General features: G+C 30.9%; 2 protein-coding genes across 2 annotated transcripts in view; both read left to right on the top strand.

The window, feature by feature from the left end:
• LOC112692915 overlaps nt 1-2,937 on the top strand; it is a 4,819-nt gene extending 1,882 nt beyond the window's left edge. Inside the window, exon 2 of the mRNA XM_025567740.1 lies at nt 850-2,937. Coding sequence (XP_025423525.1) covers nt 850-2,937 — 2,088 coding nt within the window. The remainder of the gene's footprint in view (nt 1-849) is intronic.
• A 3,451-nt stretch (nt 2,938-6,388) lies between these two features.
• Nucleotides 6,389-17,525, top strand: LOC112692887 (small subunit processome component 20 homolog). The gene is made up of 31 exons (XM_025567701.1): nt 6,389-6,551; nt 6,746-7,032; nt 7,124-7,457; nt 7,538-7,756; nt 7,827-8,108; nt 8,192-8,436; nt 8,586-9,439; nt 9,505-9,664; nt 9,724-9,873; nt 9,960-10,136; nt 10,247-10,372; nt 10,523-10,689; nt 10,760-11,201; nt 11,306-11,523; nt 11,598-11,979; nt 12,084-12,270; nt 12,327-12,524; nt 12,608-12,741; nt 12,847-12,985; nt 13,071-13,934; nt 14,054-14,221; nt 14,296-14,521; nt 14,580-14,773; nt 14,832-15,002; nt 15,075-15,479; nt 15,559-15,741; nt 15,803-16,094; nt 16,164-16,408; nt 16,502-16,660; nt 16,872-17,141; nt 17,322-17,525. The coding sequence occupies exons 1-31, from the start codon at nt 6,507-6,509 to the stop codon at nt 17,469-17,471; spliced, it is 8,073 nt and encodes a 2,690-aa protein (XP_025423486.1). The 5' UTR covers nt 6,389-6,506; the 3' UTR covers nt 17,472-17,525.
• The last annotated feature ends 4,000 nt before the right edge of the window (nt 17,526-21,525 follow it).

The raw sequence follows: 21,525 nt of genomic DNA, 5'->3' as shown, positions 1-21,525 counted from the left end.
TATATATATATTGGTTTATACAGATACAGTACAGATAAATAGGTTAGGTTAGATTCAGGTTAATACAATTATACAATTTATTCGTATAACTTAATTAATAAAATTAAAAAATTAAAAAATTATTTGTTCCATACATCCGAATATACTTAAATAGCATAAAATTATCACTCATGCACAGGTTTCTCTTGCGCAAAGGCACTTTTGTAAGATTTCAAAGACAGCGACTCGAGTTCAAACCACGATATCTCAAGACACTTTTTTTTTGCATTTTTTTCCCACTTTTCACTCAACTTATCTTAGTTTTGTTTGTAGAAACATAATAACTGAGTTATTTCAGTATAGTTACTATAGTTACTATAGTTCCTGTGTATATGTATGGACCGTATTTCTTTTTTTTTTTTTAGTTATCTCTGCAACGTCTACAGTAGAAGTGGAGCACGTTCTCGACGTATTAGTGTTATATTAAACAGGCGCACCAAGCGAAAAAATAATTGTACGTACGATTAAAACGACGTTCTCAGTCGATATAGGTATTAATTTTATTTTTGAAGTGGACTGTCACGGTTGGTTTTTGAAGTTGTAGTTACCGTAAGTTTGCATTTTATGCCTGTTCGTGCAATCAAAATAGACCAAAATACTCACACTGGCAGTGACATTACGCGTTATCGAATGCTATTGACTCTTATCGTGCGCGCGGTTGATAATCACAACACGATAATAATAATTGGTTCTTTGAGCGCACAGTCGAGACACGTCGTCAGTCGTTTACCAAATCGTCTAGGCAGGTGCTAAAATAGTAGTGTTTTATATTACCATCCTATTTTACCTTTCCACCTATTGTATTGTTAGCCTTTCGGCAATCAAACAATGCCTAAACGAAAGTCTACTATAGGACGTAGTACGGCAAATGCTAAAAGAGTACGCTTAGTACGTAGCAATGAAAATTCTGTTGAACGAAACAATAGACTTTTACAAAATCGTGAAAGAAATAAAAATTTAAGAAATGTTAATGCATGGTTTAATAAAGAATACTCTGCAATGAATTACGATTTTACTATTGATTACAAAAATGATCCGATGGTTACATTAGGTGCAATGTCTATTGTTTGTCAATATTGTTTAGCTCTAAAATGGAAAGATGAATCTAAAGGAATGTGTTGTTCAAATGGTAAAATTAAATTAGTAGAGATTTGTCCTCCTCCTGAACCATTGAATTCTCTCCTTACAGGTGATCATCCTAAACATGGAGAATTCAAGCGTAACATACGTCGCTATAATAATGCTTTTCAAATGAAATCATTTAAAAGTCGTAAAATAGTTGAAGGTAAATTTATGCCAACTTTTAAAGTACAAGGCCAGGTATATCATTTGGCTGGCAGTCTACTACCGAATAGATCTGACGAATACAAATTTTTGCAAATATACTTCATTGCCGATCCTGAAACTCAAGTGACAACTCGATGTAACATAGATTCTAGGAAACTGTTAGATAGCTCTTTGATCAGGTCATTACAAGATATGTTGCACTCACATAATATATACATACAATCTTTTAAAACAGCCATTGAAAGTGTCCTTCCAAATGTTCCCGATTACAATATAGTCATACACGCTAGCAGGGTACCAACAGGTGAACATCGAGGACGTTATAATGCGCCATCAACAAGCGAGGTAGCCGTAGTGATATCTGGCCAACAATTTCATAAACGAGATATTGTACTGTGTAACCGAGACGATAATCTTAAAAAAATATCTGAAATTCACAGGTCTTATGACAGCCTGCAATATCCACTAATGTTATGTCGTGGTGAAGATGGATATTCTATCGATATTCATCAAATTGACCCTCATACTGGAGTTCCATTACAAAAAATCGTTTCGTGTATGAATTATTACTGTTATCGCATTATGGAAAGACAAAACAATTGCAATATGTTACTCAGATATGGTATGTTGTTAAACCAATATTTAGTCGATCAATATTCTAAAATAGAATCAGAACGTTTAGCGTACATACGAAACAATCAGACAACATTACGAGCTGAAAATTATATACATTTGCAAGATGCCTTGAACTCAAATGAGCCGAGTATCGAAATTGGACAATTAGTAATTCTACCATCATCATTTACTGGTGGACCACGATATCTTCACGAAAAGACACAAGACGCAATGACCTATGTAAAAAATTATGGCAAACCTGACCTATTTATCACTGTAACATGTAATCCAAACTGGGAAGAGATTAAAACTGATCTTCATCCTAACGCACAGCCGCAAGACAGATATGACATAGTCAATAGGGTGTTTCATTTGAAAATACAAAAACTATTGATTCTCATTAATAAAGCTAATATATTTGGTGAACCACGTTGTTTTATGTATACGGTCGAGTGGCAGAAACGTGGCTTACCACACATTCATCTTCTATTATGGCTTAAAAATAAAATAACACCAGACCAAATTGACAATGTGATTTCAGCAGAGTTGCCAAACAAAGAAGATGATCCATTATTGTTCAACTCTGTAGTCAGACACATGATTCATGGACCATGTGGAGTTTTAAATACAAACTCTCCGTGTATGACGGAGGGAAGGTGCTCAAAAAAATTTCCAAAATTATTTCAGAGTCACACATCAACTGGCGATGATGGTTACCCCAAATATCGGAGACTATCACCTGAAGAAGGCGGACAAATTGCTATAATTCGAAATAATGATATTGATAACAGGTGGGTAGTCCCTTACAACCCACTGTTGCTTAAAATATTTGACGCACACATAAACGTGGAACAGTGTAGCTCTGTAAAATCAATAAAATATATTACCAAATATATAAACAAAGGTAGTGATCAAGATACATTTAGTTTATACTATCGAAATGAAGTGGAACAATTTCAATCTGATCGATACATATGTAGTTCTGAAGCGGTTTGACGTATTTTATCTTTTGATGTACACGAACGAGCGCCTGCTATTATTCACTTGGCAATTCACTTAGAGAATGGACAAAGGGTTTTTTTTACACAACATAATGTCAATGACATTGTGAACAATCCACGTGATACTACATTGACTGCTTTTTTCAAATTATGTGCTACAGACGAATTTGCTAAAACCATAACATATGACAAGGTTCCAAATTATTATACTTGGAACTATCAAAAATTTCCAACGACGAAAATTAGGAACCCCCGTCGAAAATCATCCTGGGGTAAAAAAAACTGATACCCTTGGTAGAGTGTATGTAGTTCATCCGAATAACAGTGAATGTTTTTACTTAAGAATGTTGCTCCACGTGATCAAAGGTCCAATTTCTTTTGCAAGTCTACGAACTGTGCAAGGAGTGACGTATGATACATTTCAAGAAGCATGCAAAGCAATGGGTTTGTTAGAAGATGATTTACAATGGGAAAACACATTATCTGAAGCTACTGTATGTTGTACTTCACCGTCTATAAGAAATTTATTTGCCATTTTGATAGTATTTTGCCAAGTAACTGACCCGATAAGGCTTTGGCAAAATCATCGTGCAAGTATGGCTGAAGACGTATTGTTTCGAAAACAAAAAGAATGTCCATCAGATAATATAAATTACGATGAAAATATTTTTAATGAAGCTTTACTTGAGTTGAATAAAGTGGTGCAATCAGTTTCTGGCAAAAATATCACTGATTTTGGATTAATTCTATCGAACAATATAGATCTGAATACCAATACTGAATACTTGCGAGAGACGTCCTACGATAGTGTCCGTCTATTACAGGTCGTTCAAAATGAGAGACGTTTAAACTCTGATCAGAAAACGGTTTATGACGCAGTAATGACATCTATTTATAATTACGAAGGCAAAACATTTTTCCTTGATGTCCCTGGAGGTACAGGAAAAACATTTTTAATTAACTTATTGCTCGCAAAAATAAAAACAGACAGAAAAATCGCTCTTGCTGTGGCTTCATCTGGAATTGCAGCTACGCTTTTAGAAGGTGGTCGAACTGCGCATAGCACTTTCAAGATCCCGCTAAAAATGTCCTACGATGACACATCAAGTGTCTGTAATATATCCAAACAAAGCAACACTGCTCAATTGATGCGGGATTGTGTATTCATTGTTTGGGACGAAGCATCCATGACCCACAAAAGCTCGGTTGAGGCATTGGATAGAACCTTGCGGGACTTACGTAATAAAAATACATTAATGGGTGGCTGTACAGTCTTATTTTCTGGAGATTTTCGTCAAATCTTGCCAGTTGTAGTAAGAGGAACGAGAGCTGATGAAGTCAATGCATCATTAAAGAGATCTTACATTTGGCCAGACATAACTAAATTGAAACTTAAAACTAATATGAGAATATTATCATCTGACCAAGGAAATAAAACTTTTGCTGATGCTTTACTCCGTGTTGGTAATGGTCAGTCACTGACTAGAAATGGTAAAATTGATCTGTCTGAGATTTGTTTTTTGATGTCTAATTTTATGGACCTAATTGAAAATGTTTACCCAGATTTACCTAATATTTCGACTAAAACGACAAGTTGGTTTCAAGAAAGAGCAATATTGTCACCAACTAACGATCAAGTCAATAAAATAAATGACATGATACTGTTAAAATTCAACGCACCAACAAAAGTTTACTATTCCATTGACACTGTTTTAGATGCAGAGGAGGCGATACCATTATCCAACTGAATTTTTAAATTCTTTATCACTGTTACGTGGTACCCAATAAAAACAGGTACCTATCGTAATGATGTTGTTGGATCAGGGTAAATTGATTCAATAATTAATTTAAACACTTGTAAACACTTTAATAAATACAAATACAGAAACAGACATAGATACAAATATAAATTATAAATTCGTGCACTAACAATATCGAAGACGAAACTCAGAAGGGCTTGGTCTGATAGCTGGACACGTCTGCCGTTGGTGGTGAAACGGAGCCTTTATATACTCTGTTAGATTCTGTTTTAATTGTGTTGTTTTCAACACGTGGCTGTCCTTGGTCTTGATCTTCATATCCAAATGATGTTTCATCACGTGGTTGCCCTTGGCCTTGATTGTCTTATTCGAATGATGATGTTGTTTGTGGTTGTTTGTAATTCGCGCGTGGCGCCCATTAAAGTTTATGTGTGCAATAGTTATTCTTGGTACGTTTTTCCTTATACGACTCAGGAATATGCGTATTATTATTTCTTAATAATATATGCATATTACATCACCTTCAGGGACCCCACCACACAAATTAATTCTAAAAATAGGGTCTCCTATAATTTTACTTCGAAACTTAAGTCCACCTAAATTATGCAACGGTACAAGATTACAAATAAAGTCTTTAAAAAACTGTCTGCTTGAGTGTATAATCCTTACTGGCTGCGGAGCTGGGGAAATGGTCTTGGTTCCTAGAATACCAATGATACCAACCAATTTGCCATTTCAGTTCAAACAGCACCAATTTCCCGTGAAATTAAGCTTTGCAATGACTATTAATAAGGCACAAGGTCAAACATTAAACGTTGCAGGTTTAGACTTAACCGTCCAGTGTTTTTCCCATGGTCAATTGTACGTAGCTCTGTCACGTGTCACATGCAAACAAATTCTATTTGTGATGGCCCCAGAAGGTGAGACACTTAACGTGGTGTATCCAGAAATATTTAATACTTAAGACAAATTGATATAATTAACAAAAAAAATAAAAATCATACATCATACATCATAACGAAACAAATATATTCCACACGTATATAAAACAAATTAATCAAATTAAATATCTGATATAATTCATTTCAAACTTTTCACATATTCCTAAACATATATAAATGTACTGAAATCTAGCAATAGCAAAGCATTGCCGGGTCAGCTAGTATAGCTATAATTTTTGAATTACTCTACCACAAAACAACAACAATTTCTCAGAACGTTTATAAATAAAATTATATTATATTTATATTTCAATGCAACATTTCGAAAGATTATTTCGAGACATCTCATTATTATAAAGATGTCTCGATTACTAATATTTCGATTATTGAAATCATTCGATTATTCTCATCACTAATCACGTATCTTGATTAATATTTCGATTTATATTTCGAGACATTTCTCGATTATAAAAATGTCTCGAATACTATAATATTTCGATTATTGAAATCATTCGATTATGCCCATCACTAAACTGAATCATATTTTCCATCTAGACTATTGCACGGAATTAATAATCTGCATATGAATCTATATTTAGAATGTATCTATAGCCATGATAATATTTTTTTGTGATAATATTAAACAAAGTTATCTTAGCCCACCGTTAGATAGCGTTACAATAATAGTTCCGAATGCTGTTTTATTGAAACCCCACTTGGCAGTGCGTCAGTCATGTTATCGCTGCTCGTGATAATGGACCTCGTGCCTCGTGGTTTTGTTTACCATTATCATCGTTTCAAATGGTTTTCGAATTTCGGTTTTTAAATAAATAATTTAATTAAATTGAATACTTATCGGCAAGATGAAAAACAAACCGCACCGGCATAAGGAGTACAACACGTTCAGGGTTTGTATAGTTTTATTTTTTATATTTAAATTAAAATATTTTTTAAATATTTGGGCCTCATTGAGATGATCTCATGCTGAGGCCTATTAAGTTATTTGCTGAAAACAATTTTGGAAGCAAACAGCAATTTATGTATTCTCGATTATATTTAGGTTCTTTATATCACTTTTAGTAATTTTATTTCAACTTTTTAGTTTCAACCATTCAGTGAAAGGATATCAGAAATTGATGTCGATGTGTTCCATCGTGTGGGGCACAGCAATGAAGAAATTGATGACACTCCAAAAACTCGATTTGCTCTAGCCATTGAACGATGGAACGACTTAAATAGGTCTGAGAGTTATGATCAATTATGCTATAATTTAAAACCACTGCAGTTGGAAAGCTTACCTCAGCTATTAGCAAGAAAAGAAGAAATATCTCAAGTTTTGTTTAAGTATTTGGATGATTCAGATCCACTTTCAGTTCAAGCTGCATTAGAGTGAGTTATACAATAATATGGTCCTTTTTTTAATGTTTTCAGTTCATCAAATTGTCTTAACGTTATGTAAACTATTTATTTTCCTTTGTAGGTTTGTTATAGCATTTGCTCAAGACTTACAACAAGAATTTTATGAATATTTTCCTGAATTTTTAAGATTATGTATTAAACTTTTACGGACAAAAGATGCCGAACAAATAGAATGGTCATTTACTTGTCTGGCCTATTTATTCAAATACTTATGGCGTCTAATAGTCCGTGATATCAAACCAGTGTTTGAGTGTATTGTTCTTTTACTTGGAGATGATCAGCCACCATATGTAAATGATTTCGCTGCTGAAAGTTTTTCTTTTGTAGCCAAGAAAGTCAAAGATAAGAAGAACTTTTTAAAAATGGTTCTTAAAAATTTTAAATACAAAAAAGAAGTAAAAACCAAATATTTTATTTAATATAAATATTATAATACAATTAGAATATATCTTAATAATTTATTAATAAATTTCAGAGTATTTATGGTTGTTCTAAACTTCTTTTTGAAGTTATTAAAGGCGTTTCTGGAGGTTTACATTCTTGTGCTGATAACTTTTTACCAATTTACATAAATTCACTAGCTAATACTGATATTTCACATAATTTACTCTATGATGTATTGGATATGTTTTTTGATCATTTACTTAACCACGTAGAACCAAAAAAGAGTATACTTATATGGACAACTCTCAAGGTAAGAAATATAAATTAAATCAATTATAATTTTCTTTTTTTTACTTTAATATAAAAAGTTATTGTTTTAGAAATCTACATCAGAATTTTTGATTAATTATACCAATAATCCAAATGAAAGGACTGCTGAAAATGTAAATCAAGTCTTAATTCTTTGCCATCGTTTAGTATCTCACAAAAATGGTTCATGTATTCACAATTTGACTGAGATATTTGAATGGGTTATTGAATATTTGGATCATAAACCTCAATTGACTCAAGTTCATTTACATACTTTGAGTTCTATTGTAAGCACACTTTGCTTATCAAATATAGGTTTACCGTCATATCAAGCCAATACTTTAATTGACAAAGTTAGTAAAAAACACTTGAGTACTCTATATGTATATATCTGTAATTTATAATTTAATTAATTGTTTTTAAAACTGTTTTACAGGTCATGTCTCTAAAAAATTTAGATATTTTAGTATCTTTTACTGAGCAAATGTATACTTATATCAATTTTGAGCTTTCAGTTATGCCACAATTTTTAAATTTTGTTGCTGAACATATAAAATCAAAACAAGAATTACCTAAGTCTATTATAACATGCTTATCTAGATATTTTAGTGATAATTCACCCTTGAGATCTTATGGATATGACAAATGGAGGGTTAATTACAAAAATACCCTTTATGGAAGGTATAATATATTTATTGTTAATTTAAAATTTCACAATTAAGTACTCTTTAGTCTTAGTCGCTTCTGTTGTTAATTTAATAAGCTTGCAATACACAATGTTTATTTTTTCAACTCTGTTTTATTAATTTAATTTAATTATGAATTTTTAGACATTATGACAGTGAAATAATCGGGAACTACATTTTAAAATGTTTAGGAAACATTCAAAATGATAATTGTGAAGCTGATGATATACCATGTTATTTAATTTTACTTCAACATTTTTGTCACAATGAAACAGATGCTACAAATATTTTAAAAAACCTGTTTGAATTAACTACTAAAAAATTAGAAAATGGTGATGTAGTAAATCTATTATCTTTCCTCAACATAATTGAAACCATAATGAGACTGAAAGATGATTTTAATAATTGGTTTCTTCTTGTTAATCTAATAACTCAGTTGAAACCACTTTTAGATAATAAATTTAAATGTTGCGCTTTGGTATTAGAAATAATTCATATTTTAATTTCAAGTTGTCAAATTCCTATAAATGATAAATGTATCAAAGATTTAGAAAAGAAACTTATTGATTTATTATCTTTACCGTATCATCAAGTACGCCTAATAAGTTGTAAAATATTAGTTTTAATTAATTCACCAACAGACACACACCTAGTAGAACGAAATAGTCTGTTTAGATTATTAGAAACTGTGGAAAATGTACCAGCTACATTGAATGAGTATCGTGCACGTCTTTTACATATACAACATTTAGACTGTAATGATACGTTTAAAAACTCATACAGAACTGTAGAAGATGCATCAGAAATTGCTGTGAAATATCTTTTAGGAAATTTACATATCAATTTTAGACCAATGTGGGATCCAGTTGTTAAACTTATTGTGTCGCATTCTAAGTCATCAAAAACATTTTGGCCTGTGTATGTAAAACATTTAGAACTAAGTATTAAACATGATAATTATGTTATTAAACCTGCAGAACCAAAAGAAGAATTTAAAAGTAAGTTTATAATTTATAAATATTTATTTTTCTTTCTTTTATGTCACATGCTTAATGATTTTCAGGTGATTTTATTTCTGAACGATATAAAAAACTAAACAATACTGTAGAGCGAGTAGATATGAATAACTATAGGATCTTATTATGGAATACTATGTCAGACTTTGGGGATTTGATAGACCAGAAAAATAAAGATATTGTAACACTATTTTTACAGTTCATAAGGTAAAGTATTGCATTATACTTAATAACATTAAATTACTCAATATTTGACTTAAATATAGGTGTGAATATATGCAAAGCAATTCCGAATTAGCAAACAGTTGGAATATTAAACAGAATTCTGAAGAAGAGGAACCTGATACTGATAATGAAGATAATATTAATGAAAGTAGCTCAGAAGAAACTTATAATTCAAACAAATCTCTTACCAAGTATGAATTTTTACAAACCAAATTTTCTGATTGTTACAGTATATTTGGTTCTAAATAATTTGTTATAAATAAAATTATTTTTTTAGATTATTATTGGCTCATTTAAAATTGATGTCAACTCTTCGTAATCCTAAAGGAATATACAAAGAGTCTGAAGTTTTTGATGTTTATTTAATTCTTCTATCAAATAAAAATGCAGAAATACAAAAAGCAGCATTTGATTGCTTGTTAACTTATAAACAAAAACATGTTACTCCCTACAAGTAAGGCAATGCACATTTTGAATGATTATACTATTATACTAATAATGATTGTACTATAATTATATAACACATTATATGTTATGTATATATTTAAAATTTTTGTTTTTTAGGGAAAACCTTTACAGTCTAATCAATGAAAAATCATTTAAAGCCGAGTTAGTTATGTTTAGAGTTGACTCTGAAAGTGAAGCAATATTATCAGAACACCGTCCACTTTTAATGCCCCTTATAATGAGGTAGATAAAAAAAAATATCAAATAAATATCAAAATAACATAAATATAAACATTAAATCAAGTGTATTAAACGAAGCAATATTTTTAAATTGTAATTTTATTTAATCTTATTATTAACTAATATTTTTACTAACTATGATTTACATTTTAGAATTGTTTATGGTAAACTATTGAGCGGTGGTGGCCCTAAATCAGGCAGTAAATGTTCAGGACAAAATCGGCGAACTGCTATAATGCGTTTTCTTGTTGGATGTGAAGAATCTGAACTCATTGTTTTCATGCAAATGGTATTTAGAGTTCTCAATTCCCAAGTTCAATGTATGGCATACACTAGTCTTATCTTATACATTTTCAATTTGCTATTTGAATGAAATATATTTTCTTTTAGTTTCTGATTGTCCACTAAAAATGACTCGACATATAGTGAACACTATTGATTTGGGTCATGTTCTACCACCTAGACGTTTGCTTTCATCAGTCAACATGTGTGCTGTTATTTTAAAACAATGTGGTGCTTTATCAGGCACAAACGGTCTTTACTATATGCTAAGAGTATTGTTATGTGTTGGAGCCAACGTAAAGGCTATGTTAATGCACCGTTCAACTATACATGCTGGTTATTTCAACACAATTTCTAAAGTTAGAATCACCACAATCGAAACTTTGACCACATTCTTTCAACATTTTGAAAATTTTTCATGGGATAAAAGTTTTTTGGATTCTGTATTTGAAGTATTTATTGAACCATCACTGAGTAAAATACCAACAGAGTGCTTACAACATCCTACACCATTAATGAAGTTATTGGTAGTTTGGAGTCAAATACCAAGGTAAATAGTAGATGTGACAAGCGTATTTTATAATTTTTTCAACAACCAATATAATATTTAGGTCCATAATAATTATTAATATTACTTTGATGACTTGTTTTTAGATATTATTGTTTATTGGGGTATCCTGTGAATAATCTAACAGCAATAGAAGTATTAATAGATTTATTAACATCCGAAAAAACTCATGGTGGGGTAAAAAAAATTGTTCTTGAAATTATTGATCGATTATTAACATTTGATGGAACTTATAATGATGCTATGGATGTTGATGTACCAGCTTTAGATATACCTCTTCCTTCATTACCATCTGAATATGAAGGTAATGCAATGCTGATTAAATAGGATATTCTACACCATTTAATCGATATACTAATTTTCACTGATTTGTTACAGATGTTTTAAATGTTGGTTCGCGTTTATTATTCCCTTACCTTCCAACTATTCTTACGTATCTTTATAATGAATTGTCAAAAAAACGAGGTGTTGGTCTTGCATCAATTGAGATGTCCATATTGACTAAAGCTTCTGAACTTGTGCGAGATGAACAGTCAAGTTCAAATTTGTTGTCTTTATTGTTCCCAGTTTTGTTAAAAAAAGCCACCAGTGATGATATGGCAATCGCCCCATTATTTTCCACTGTTAATTGTTTGGTGTCAAATGTAGATGATGTAGGTACATTACCTCGACAGTTAGCCACTCTTTTTGGAAGTGTTGTGGGTCAACATAGCAGAAACATGCTACTCGAGTTCACTAAAATCATTGCTAAAAAAAGTCCGTAAGTAATTTAAATGTTATAAGAATACTAAAATAAAGTTTTTTGAGCCAATTATATTGAATAACTTCAATTATACTTACATTAAATAACATTATATTATTTAGGAAAAGTAATATCCATTGTGATATACTATACGAATTGAATGCTTGGGACAAGAGGCATTTGGATCAACCAGATTTTGATTGTAGAATGAATGCTTTAAAAAAAATTAAAACTTTGTTGGATAATAATGATGTATCTGTTGAATTTGGCGCATTTGTGATTTATAATTGTTTTTATATTTTTAATAATGTGAGTAATTTTGCAATAACTAATTAATTTTGTACCTAATATTATCAATTGTTTAGGTAAATGACATTGGGCTCAGGGATACAGCGAGCACTTGTTTAAAAAGTATTAGTTGTTATCTTTGCTTGAAACATGCAAAACAATCTCCTGAACGAACATTTATACTGGATTCTGTTCTGTTGCCATCTATACGTAATGGCATTCAAGGACTTAAAGAAGTAGTCCAATATGAATCAATTTCACTTTTAGGACATTTGGTTTGTTTTGTAGCTTATGTATATTATAATATATCAGATAATCTTGTAAAAGTGTTTCGTATAATAATTATTTGCTTTATTAGGCAAGAAAATGTGCTCATGTCCATTTTGTATTTAATGATTTACAACCTTTATCTAATGAAACAGATCTTGAAGGCGATTTCTTTGAAAATATTCAACATTTACAAACTTATCGCAAAGTTAAGGCTCTACATAGGTACGTCAAATTTATATTTTATTACTATTCTTATATATATTTTTTATTAGTGCTTAGAGAGGTTTTTTTTATTTTTGAATATTATTAATTAACTGTATTATTCAGGTTTTCTGAAATCATGAAAAAAAGTTACCATTGTCCAAGACCCAACACAATTATGCATTTTATTTTGCCATTAGCTAATCAATTTTTATGCTCTACAAAGTATAATGCTAAAAACAGTTTAGTTGATGCTGCTATCGATGTAAGTTTAATTTTTTATCTACCTTTTTTTTTAACTATTCTTATGTTGCTTAAAACTGAAAATAATAATTGTATTATTATTAAAGGCTGTTACAACAATGAGTCGCATACTCCCATGGCAGCAGTATGAAACCTTACTTAAATTGTACTTAAATAAAATGCGTCAATCAATCGATTTCCAAAAACAAACAGTGCGTATTGTATCTGGTATATTGGACTCATTTCATTTCGATTTATCACGAGCTACTGAAAGAGAAACTCAAGTTATTCAAGAATCAATTCATTTAAAAAAGATTAAAGATATTTCACAGAAGGTGACACAAGTAAATATAATTGAAAAGGTTATGCAAGATGATGAGGATGAAACTCAGATGGAAGTAGATGATGATGATAATGAAGATGGTGATGATGAAAATGAAAACACTGAGATCAAAGAGTTAATAGTAGAAAAAGTTCATGTTTTGTGTCCCTCGAGTGCAATAAAAATTACAAAAGTTATATCCATAGGTTTATTGCCTCAGTTGAATAAAAATCTAGCTCAGTACTCAGAATCTGATCGTAGTCATAAGATGAATAAAAAACAAGCAGAATATGATAAAGAAGAAATGGAAATGTTAAAAATTCCAGTTGCACTTGCCGTTGTGAAACTCCTGAAAAAGTTACCAGCCAATATGCTTGAAGAAAATTTGCAAGGTGTCTTTATGAAACTGTGTACATTTTTAAAATCTCGTCTAGAGAGCGTGCGACGCGTGACCCGTGAAACATTACAAAATATAATGGTAACACTTGGTACCAGCTATATGAGCATGCTTTTGAATGAAATGACTGCACTCTTAACACAAGGTTTCCAAGTCCATGTTCTCATTTATACAATCCATGCAATTTTAGTTTCCTTACGAGAACTTTTTGAAAAAGGTCATATGGATGGTTGTCTACCTTATATTTTAGAAGTGAGTTGTTCACTACACATAATATTTAGTGAAACTATTAAAAATGCAAAATTCATTTTCATTTTATGGTAATTCTTAAACTTTATAAGGCATTTTAATGTTTAACCTTCAAATTACAGGTGGTCAAAGTAGATTTATTTGGTGCAAGTTCTGATGAAAAAGAAGTTACAAAAATAGCTGGAAAAACTATTGAAGCACGAGGAAATAAGAGTTATAATACTCTACACATTGCAGCAGAATTTGTTACTGAAAAAAGTTTACTCAATTTAATCATACCCTTTAAAGATGTATGTATTAATCTTGTATAGTATTATGTGATTATTGTTTGTTTTTAATTTTGTTTTCTCGTCAATTGAAATAGATATTGTACTCAACATTATCATTCAAAAGTATTAGAAAGTGCAATGAAAGCTTACGGCACATTGTCACTGGTTTGGTTGATAATAAATTTGTTAAAACTGAATCTTTGTTGGAGTTTGCTCATGGTACAGTATCTCAAAGTATCCCTGTCCTAAATGCAGAATCCAAACAACAAGTAAAAAAAAAGGAAGAAATCAAAAAACCTGATTCATATATAATTCCTCAAGGTATTGATACATTTAATAATATTGCAAAACATACATAACAATTTTCCTCTAATTTCAGAACCGAAACGTATTTCTACCTTATTTGATCAAACTGTTTGTGCCCGTACGAATGCTCATGAACTCGTACAATTTGGTCTGAGCTTATTACAATTCATGTTGAAACGTGAAATGCTTAAAAGTGCAGCGTTTTCACCTTTTGTCGATCCATTTGTTTCACTTGTAATTGACTCAATGAAATCTCAACACGTTAAGGTATTATGCAAACATTATTCAAATGAAATGTTGGTCTAATAATTTATTTGTAATTTAGCTTATTACACTGGCTCTTCAATGCATGAACTGGCTCTTAAAACGAGATTTGCCATCTGTGAAAGGAAATATAAAAACCATTTCTAGAAGTATTTTTGAAATTATTCATAAATATGCAACAGGTCAGAACTGCACTGGAGACAATGCTGAACTCGTTATGTCTTCGTTTAAGGTTAATATATTTTTGTTTTTATTTATTGTGTGTTTGTGTTGTCATCAAATTATATCATGTTGCATTTTGCAGACACTGTCAACGTATATTCGAGAAGTAAAATATAACAGGCTTGATAATGATCAATTACGTGAGGCGGTTTTGTACGCTGAACAAGAACTATCGAGTGTTGAAAATGGTGGCAGTACCATAACTACAACTTTTACACTTATCAAAGCATTACTTAGTCGACAGCACAATTGCCCTGAGTTTAAGGAGCTAATGAATCATGTTGCAAAGGCTTGTATTACTTGTGAACGCGATGCTGTTCGCACCCAAGCACGTCAAACATTCTACCAATACTTGATGGACTATCCCCTAGGAAAGGCTTTAAACGGACACATCCAGTTCTTCTTGACACAGTTAGAGTATGAAGTACAAAGCGGACGTGAATCGGCCTTAGAAATGATAACTCTGTTGATAAAAACCTTACCTCCCGTTAGTAAAATACATTTCATGTTCAATAATCAAAAAGTTTAAAATAGTATTGTAACTAGCATGTTTTTAACCGTTCTAGGAAGTATTAAGGAATCATAGTTCAGCTATATTTATATCACTTAGTGCTCAAATGGTCAATGACTCTGTAGCATCTTGTCGTAAAAGTGCAGCAGAAGCTATTAAAATAATGTTGGGCAGATTGACCAAGAACATTATTTCTACACTTTATGATATTACTCTGACTTGGTTACAAGGAACAAAAGTAATGAGGAAAAAAAAAGCCAAATATTATCAAAATAAATAATTTTTTTTTTTTCTTCTAGATAATTCATAGGCAGTTGGGTGCTCTACTAATCAGTTTATTCGTTACTGTTGAAGGTGAAGATTTTAATAGCAGGTTAAAAACAACTCTTCCAATTCTATCCAAATACCTCAGACGTACAGCAGTTCCAGATGGACCTGGACGTTTTGTTCGAATTCTTAAGCCCATTGAAAGCGACCAGAATTTAGATCATTTTTTGTTTCAATGTCTTCAAACGTGTGTAAATATCGTCAGCACTTGTCCTAATGTTTTTACTAAACCATCTTTGAATGAACATATCATGCATATTGCAAGTCAGTGAATATTTATTTATATTAAATGTTTAATAATTGTAAATTTTAATTGTGTTATAATTATTTTAGTGTCTTGTCAAGAGTTATTAAGAGACGATCATGAATGGGTGAGACTTGGGGCTCTTCAGTTTTTAAAAAAATATTTATCATCAGTAGATGTTAAAGTTATTGCAATGTTAGCTTCCAAAAAAGATGATAAAGAAGAAAAACGATATTTGTATTCTAATGCTAGACAGAGTGTAAAGATGTTATGTTTAGATCTCGTTGATCAAATTATTCCTGGTCATGAAATATTAGAAGAAATACTTAAAGATGTATGTATTTTTTGTATTGAAAAATGTTAAAATGTTGCTTCAATGAATATTTCATGATTTAAAATTGTAATTTAACATTTGTTTGATTTTTAGACTATGGAAAACCTATTGTTATTATCAGAAATTCTGAAATTAGTTCAGTCTAAAAAAGTGAAAAATGATAAAAATGAACTTTCTTTAGGATGGCTATTGAAAAGTTTAAATAAACTTGTATTTATAGAAGTATCAAAATATCCTCAACAATTCACTGTGGTAATTATTTTAATTATTTATCTTATATAATTTTTTTTATTTTTTAATAAAATTATATTTTATTATTTTTATGTTAAAGAATTATTTATTGTTAAATGTTAATTTCAAAGAGAAGATTCAATAATATAATTGTTATTATAGTTTACACCATATATATATTAATTTTAATAATTCTATTCAATCTATGTATGTTATTTTTTTTTTTTTTTAGAGAAAATCTGTATTCACATTTTATGGTGCATTGGCTTCTCGTTTATTACGTTCAAAGTTGATTTCAGTTATAAAAATAGTTTTAAAACCATTAATTCGTGAACTTTCAACAACTGATGATGCTAGCATAGATATAAGACGAGTAGCCAAATCGGCATCAAACATAATAAAGAAGAAATGTGGACCAGAAATCTTTAATGAAAATTGTTCTCTTATTCAACGGAATCTAAATGCTAGGAGAGCACTTAGAAAAAAGGCTGCTTTATTACAAGTGAGTTTAAATAAATTACATATTTTACTTATAAAAATTAGTTTTTATTCAGTGTTTACTTAGTATAATTTTAATATTGCACCAGTAAAGGTCAATATTGATCTGGAATCAACCTAAAATATGAAAAAAATTATAAATTAACTATTATAAAAGTAATTCACAATTTACTTTATTTTTCAGGTCGTAACCGACCCAGAACTAGCAGCAAAGAGGAAAATAACTAAACAAGCAAAAAAGAAAGGTACAAAAAAGAGAAGAATGGAGAAAATCAAGCAAAAAGATATCAAAACTAGGATTAAAAAAGATTTAGATTTGGAAGAGTATTATTAATATTGATTTGACTGTTATGAAAAAATAAATTGAACCAATTGAATTTTAAAAACATTTTTTTTACTATTGTTTTCGATGTAGTACCATAGAACATAGTTATAAAATATAATGAAAATATAATTAAGTCTCATGGGGCAGTACATTATTTTATTGTTGTGCAAATCTACTTCTTGACATCTTGGAGTGATAAATGTTATGAATTTCCTCAACAATTCTTTGTAAATCTTGTAGGTTTGTTTTCCATATTCATTGTAAAAAGAGAAAATTCGGTCGGAAACATGGAGCAACCTGTTTCTTTGGCATCAACAAACGTGTGCACAACGCGTTAAACGTTATGGAATCAATGAAAAGGTAAATAAAAATAAAAAAAAGACTTCTATTAGGTAAATGGAATTAATTTCGTATGGTTTCAAACCAAAAATTTAAAAACAAACTTCAAGATCGGATGATCACTACGATTGCGTTCGTGGTAGTTAATTCAGAAAGAGTAAAATCGAATCGTAACAACTGTTGGAATACGCGGAATCCAATATTTGATCATAACATATTCGTCTGCGTACACAATTTTGGAATGCGATGTTGAAATTAAGTAACTGTAACGTGTCGGCGTCGGGTTTTTTTTACGGCGCCAAACTCAAAGAGCATTTTACGCACGAGTCAAAAGTTTATAAAAATTAATGAGCTGCGACTTATTTTTTCCAACGCACAACAATGCAGGAAAAAAATATAAAAAAAAATAATAATATTAAAACAACCCATGCATAATACGTGCGTTCGCCGCGGATAAGGTTCTTTAGTTGAGACGGATCTGTACCTATTTATGTTGGCTGAAAAGAAAAGTTTGTAATCCTCGGGTTATTTTTTTTTTATTTTTCTTTCCTTTTTCTAATAGCCGTCATATTTTTTATTAATTTCGACAATTCGTTACAATTGTCCGCCAAAGCCCGCGAACATTTATTTAACGTAAACTTTCCGGAGGAAGAAGAAAATAGAAAAATGCTGGTTGTATGCAAATTTTTTTAGGGGGAAAAAAAAAAGGAAAAGAAATGATCGTCAATACTCGACGTGATGATTTGTTACCGTTACCACGCCGGTAGGCATTTCTTAGAAGATACCGGCACATGATTGTATACACAGCATACTCGTACATACATAATAGGTAACATGCGAGAATAAACCGATGAGGGATATTACTCGTATTATATTTTTGTGTATATATTACGAGCAAAGTTGAAAGTCGGTCATTGTGCACAATGACCAGGCACTGTGCACAATACTCGGTTTTCAAGGGAAAAGTTGGAATAAATTAACGTTGCCCGGGCATTGTATACAGTGCCCAATTAGATTTGGGCACAGTAGATTAAATATTGAATATTATATTAACTTATTATTACTTATTACGTATTACTTTTAATAATATATCACAGGGATGGGCAACTCGAAGTTACTTGAGGGCCAATTTTTAGAAAATTTAAATCTAGCGGGCCAGAGCATAAAAAAAAAAGAAAAAAAAAGGTTATTCAAAATAAGAATTTTAATTAGCATTTATATATGTGGAAATAATAAATTCAACACACACGATAGCAGAATCCGAATTGTACGAAGAAATTGATACAGTTAAATAGTTTGGTAACAGCTATGGTTGAAAACCATACTTATACATTCATATGACATTTAGACATTTAACGATGTCAATACTAGATAACAATTATTATATTGATAAGTTAGAGCATAGACGATAAACTTTAAAATTGTATGATGTAATTTTAAAATATATTACAAGCCAGATAAAAAAGGCTCACGGGCCGAATGCGGCCCGTGAGCCGCCAGTTGCCTACCCCTGATATATCATATTAATTTTATACTACTACTCGATTTTATTCACTGGCGGAGTTAACATGTATTCAATTTTACTTGATTTTTTTAGTGGCGGAGCTTACAGTAAAAAAAGGTACTTGTGGCCAGGGGCGGATCCAAAGTCGGGGAACTGTGGGTCAAGCCATTTCAAGAGGCCATTTATTAGAGATGAAATTGAATTAGAAATGAATACCTTGTAAAAAAAAAAAAAAAACACAATACGCTCATAAAAGTGTATAAGTATATTTATATTACATTTTAGAATTAGTGATACCACCGATAATGACTTATTTACGATTAATAAATATAATCTTATTTTATTAGCACTACAAACGTACGGAATAAAATATGATTTACTTCACTTTTTACTAAAACAATATAATTTAAAATATAAATTATGAATTGAAAAGTTTTAAATTTTGAATAAACAAGGCATTCATTTTTCTAATAACTCCGATGGGCCAACTGTCCAAGAGTTCAAATCAAGGTCTAAAAAGAGAAAACAATTTCCAAGAGGCCAATTTTGTCAAGAAATATTAACTGTGGGTCAGCTGACACCCTGAACCCCCCCCCCTAGATCCGCCACTACTTGTGGCGGAGTTTACATCCGACCATTCCATATAATTAACGATCGTAAAACAAAAATTAAATTCTGAGATTCTATTTTATAAATATTCGTCACTTGACAATTTGAGATAAGACATTAGTATGTGTATTAATAGATTGAAAACTAGGAATTCCAAATACGGATATCGAACGCACATTTGATAAACACAACTACAAAAAGAGGGCCAAAAAATGTTGGCCCCCGTATAGAAATATGTCTGGTTATGTGCCTGTACTTCCATGAACCACAGATATATGTATTTCATTAAGAAGTTGAAACAATTGTTCGTTGTAAACATAATACTTAATTAAATTACCTTCGGATATTGGAACTACTAACTTTTCAATCCCTGATATATTTATAACATCGTATTTTTTAATTAATTTGTAATCATCTACAGTCTTTTTTGTTATTTTAGTTTTCATATTATTCATTTTTAAAATTAATTCATCGTATTTTACTTTATTTAAAAATACAGCATTCGCATTTTTGTTTAATAGTAAATTGTTAAACTTCTCATTAAACTTTTTTTCCATTTTATGTTAGAAAATAGTACACAAATACTAAAGGCTGATTTACACGTTACCAGTCGGTGTACCAGTCAAAGTCGCCAATAATTGAATGCCAGTGACTGGCAACGTCTACACATAATCCAAACATAATCTGCCAGCAATTGGAGAAAGCCAGTGGGCACTGGCGTGCCAGCAGATGGCATTGCCAGCAAAACAAATATTTTTGTTTTACTGGCGCGAAAGCTTCCCCCCTCCACTACATCGCCACAACGAAAGCAGTTAACTGGCATCGTGTAAACAACAATAGTCACGTGCCGATTACTGGATTATAACAGTGATATAATATTTTATTTATCAATGATAATAGTACATCGTACATGTGCGTAAAACTACTGAAACTGAGAAAAGTGAACTTCATAACAATATTAAAATATTATTAGACAATGTTTATAATTTATACAAGACGTGATAACGTGTACACTACAACTTGGTACTCGAATTGATAAAACACTACAACCACTGGTTAGCACCTAACTAGTAACCAGTGGCGTATTTATGGGGGGAGTCTGGGTTTCCTCCTCCCCAAAAAAAATATTTGAAAACGTCAAAAAAAATATATATATAAAAAAAAAATATTAATATCGCTAATAATTATATTGCAATCGGATAATAATAATACAAATCGACCACACGGCACTCACACACACACATGGTACATAAATAATCTGATGTGGGGAAATTATCGGTCGATAAGAATATTAATATCTTAGTCCGTGACCAGGGGTGGATAGGCCCATAGGGAAAAAAGGATTTTCCCTGTGGGCCTTCGCCCTATATATACCATTAATTTTTTCATGGAAATTTATTATTTTTTTTTTTTTTATAGTTAAATTATTTAAATTAAATTAGGATGAAAAAAATCTAATACATTTTTTATAAGCAAATTTTTTTTTCATTTTAGTGGCCCCATTAAAATATTTCCCTGTAACAAAAAAAAAACCACCTATCCACCTCTGTCCGTGACTGTCACGTCTTGTCTGTTGCCAGTATACACTATGCATCTATGTGCAACATAAAG

Source organism: Sipha flava, unplaced genomic scaffold (genome assembly GCF_003268045.1).
Source record: "Sipha flava isolate LNK unplaced genomic scaffold, YSA_version1 78_pilon_pilon, whole genome shotgun sequence".
In the NCBI taxonomy this organism is placed as follows: domain Eukaryota; kingdom Metazoa; phylum Arthropoda; class Insecta; order Hemiptera; family Aphididae; genus Sipha; species Sipha flava.
Note: the sequence above shows the minus strand (reverse complement) of the source record. Positions and strands in the feature narration are given on the sequence as shown.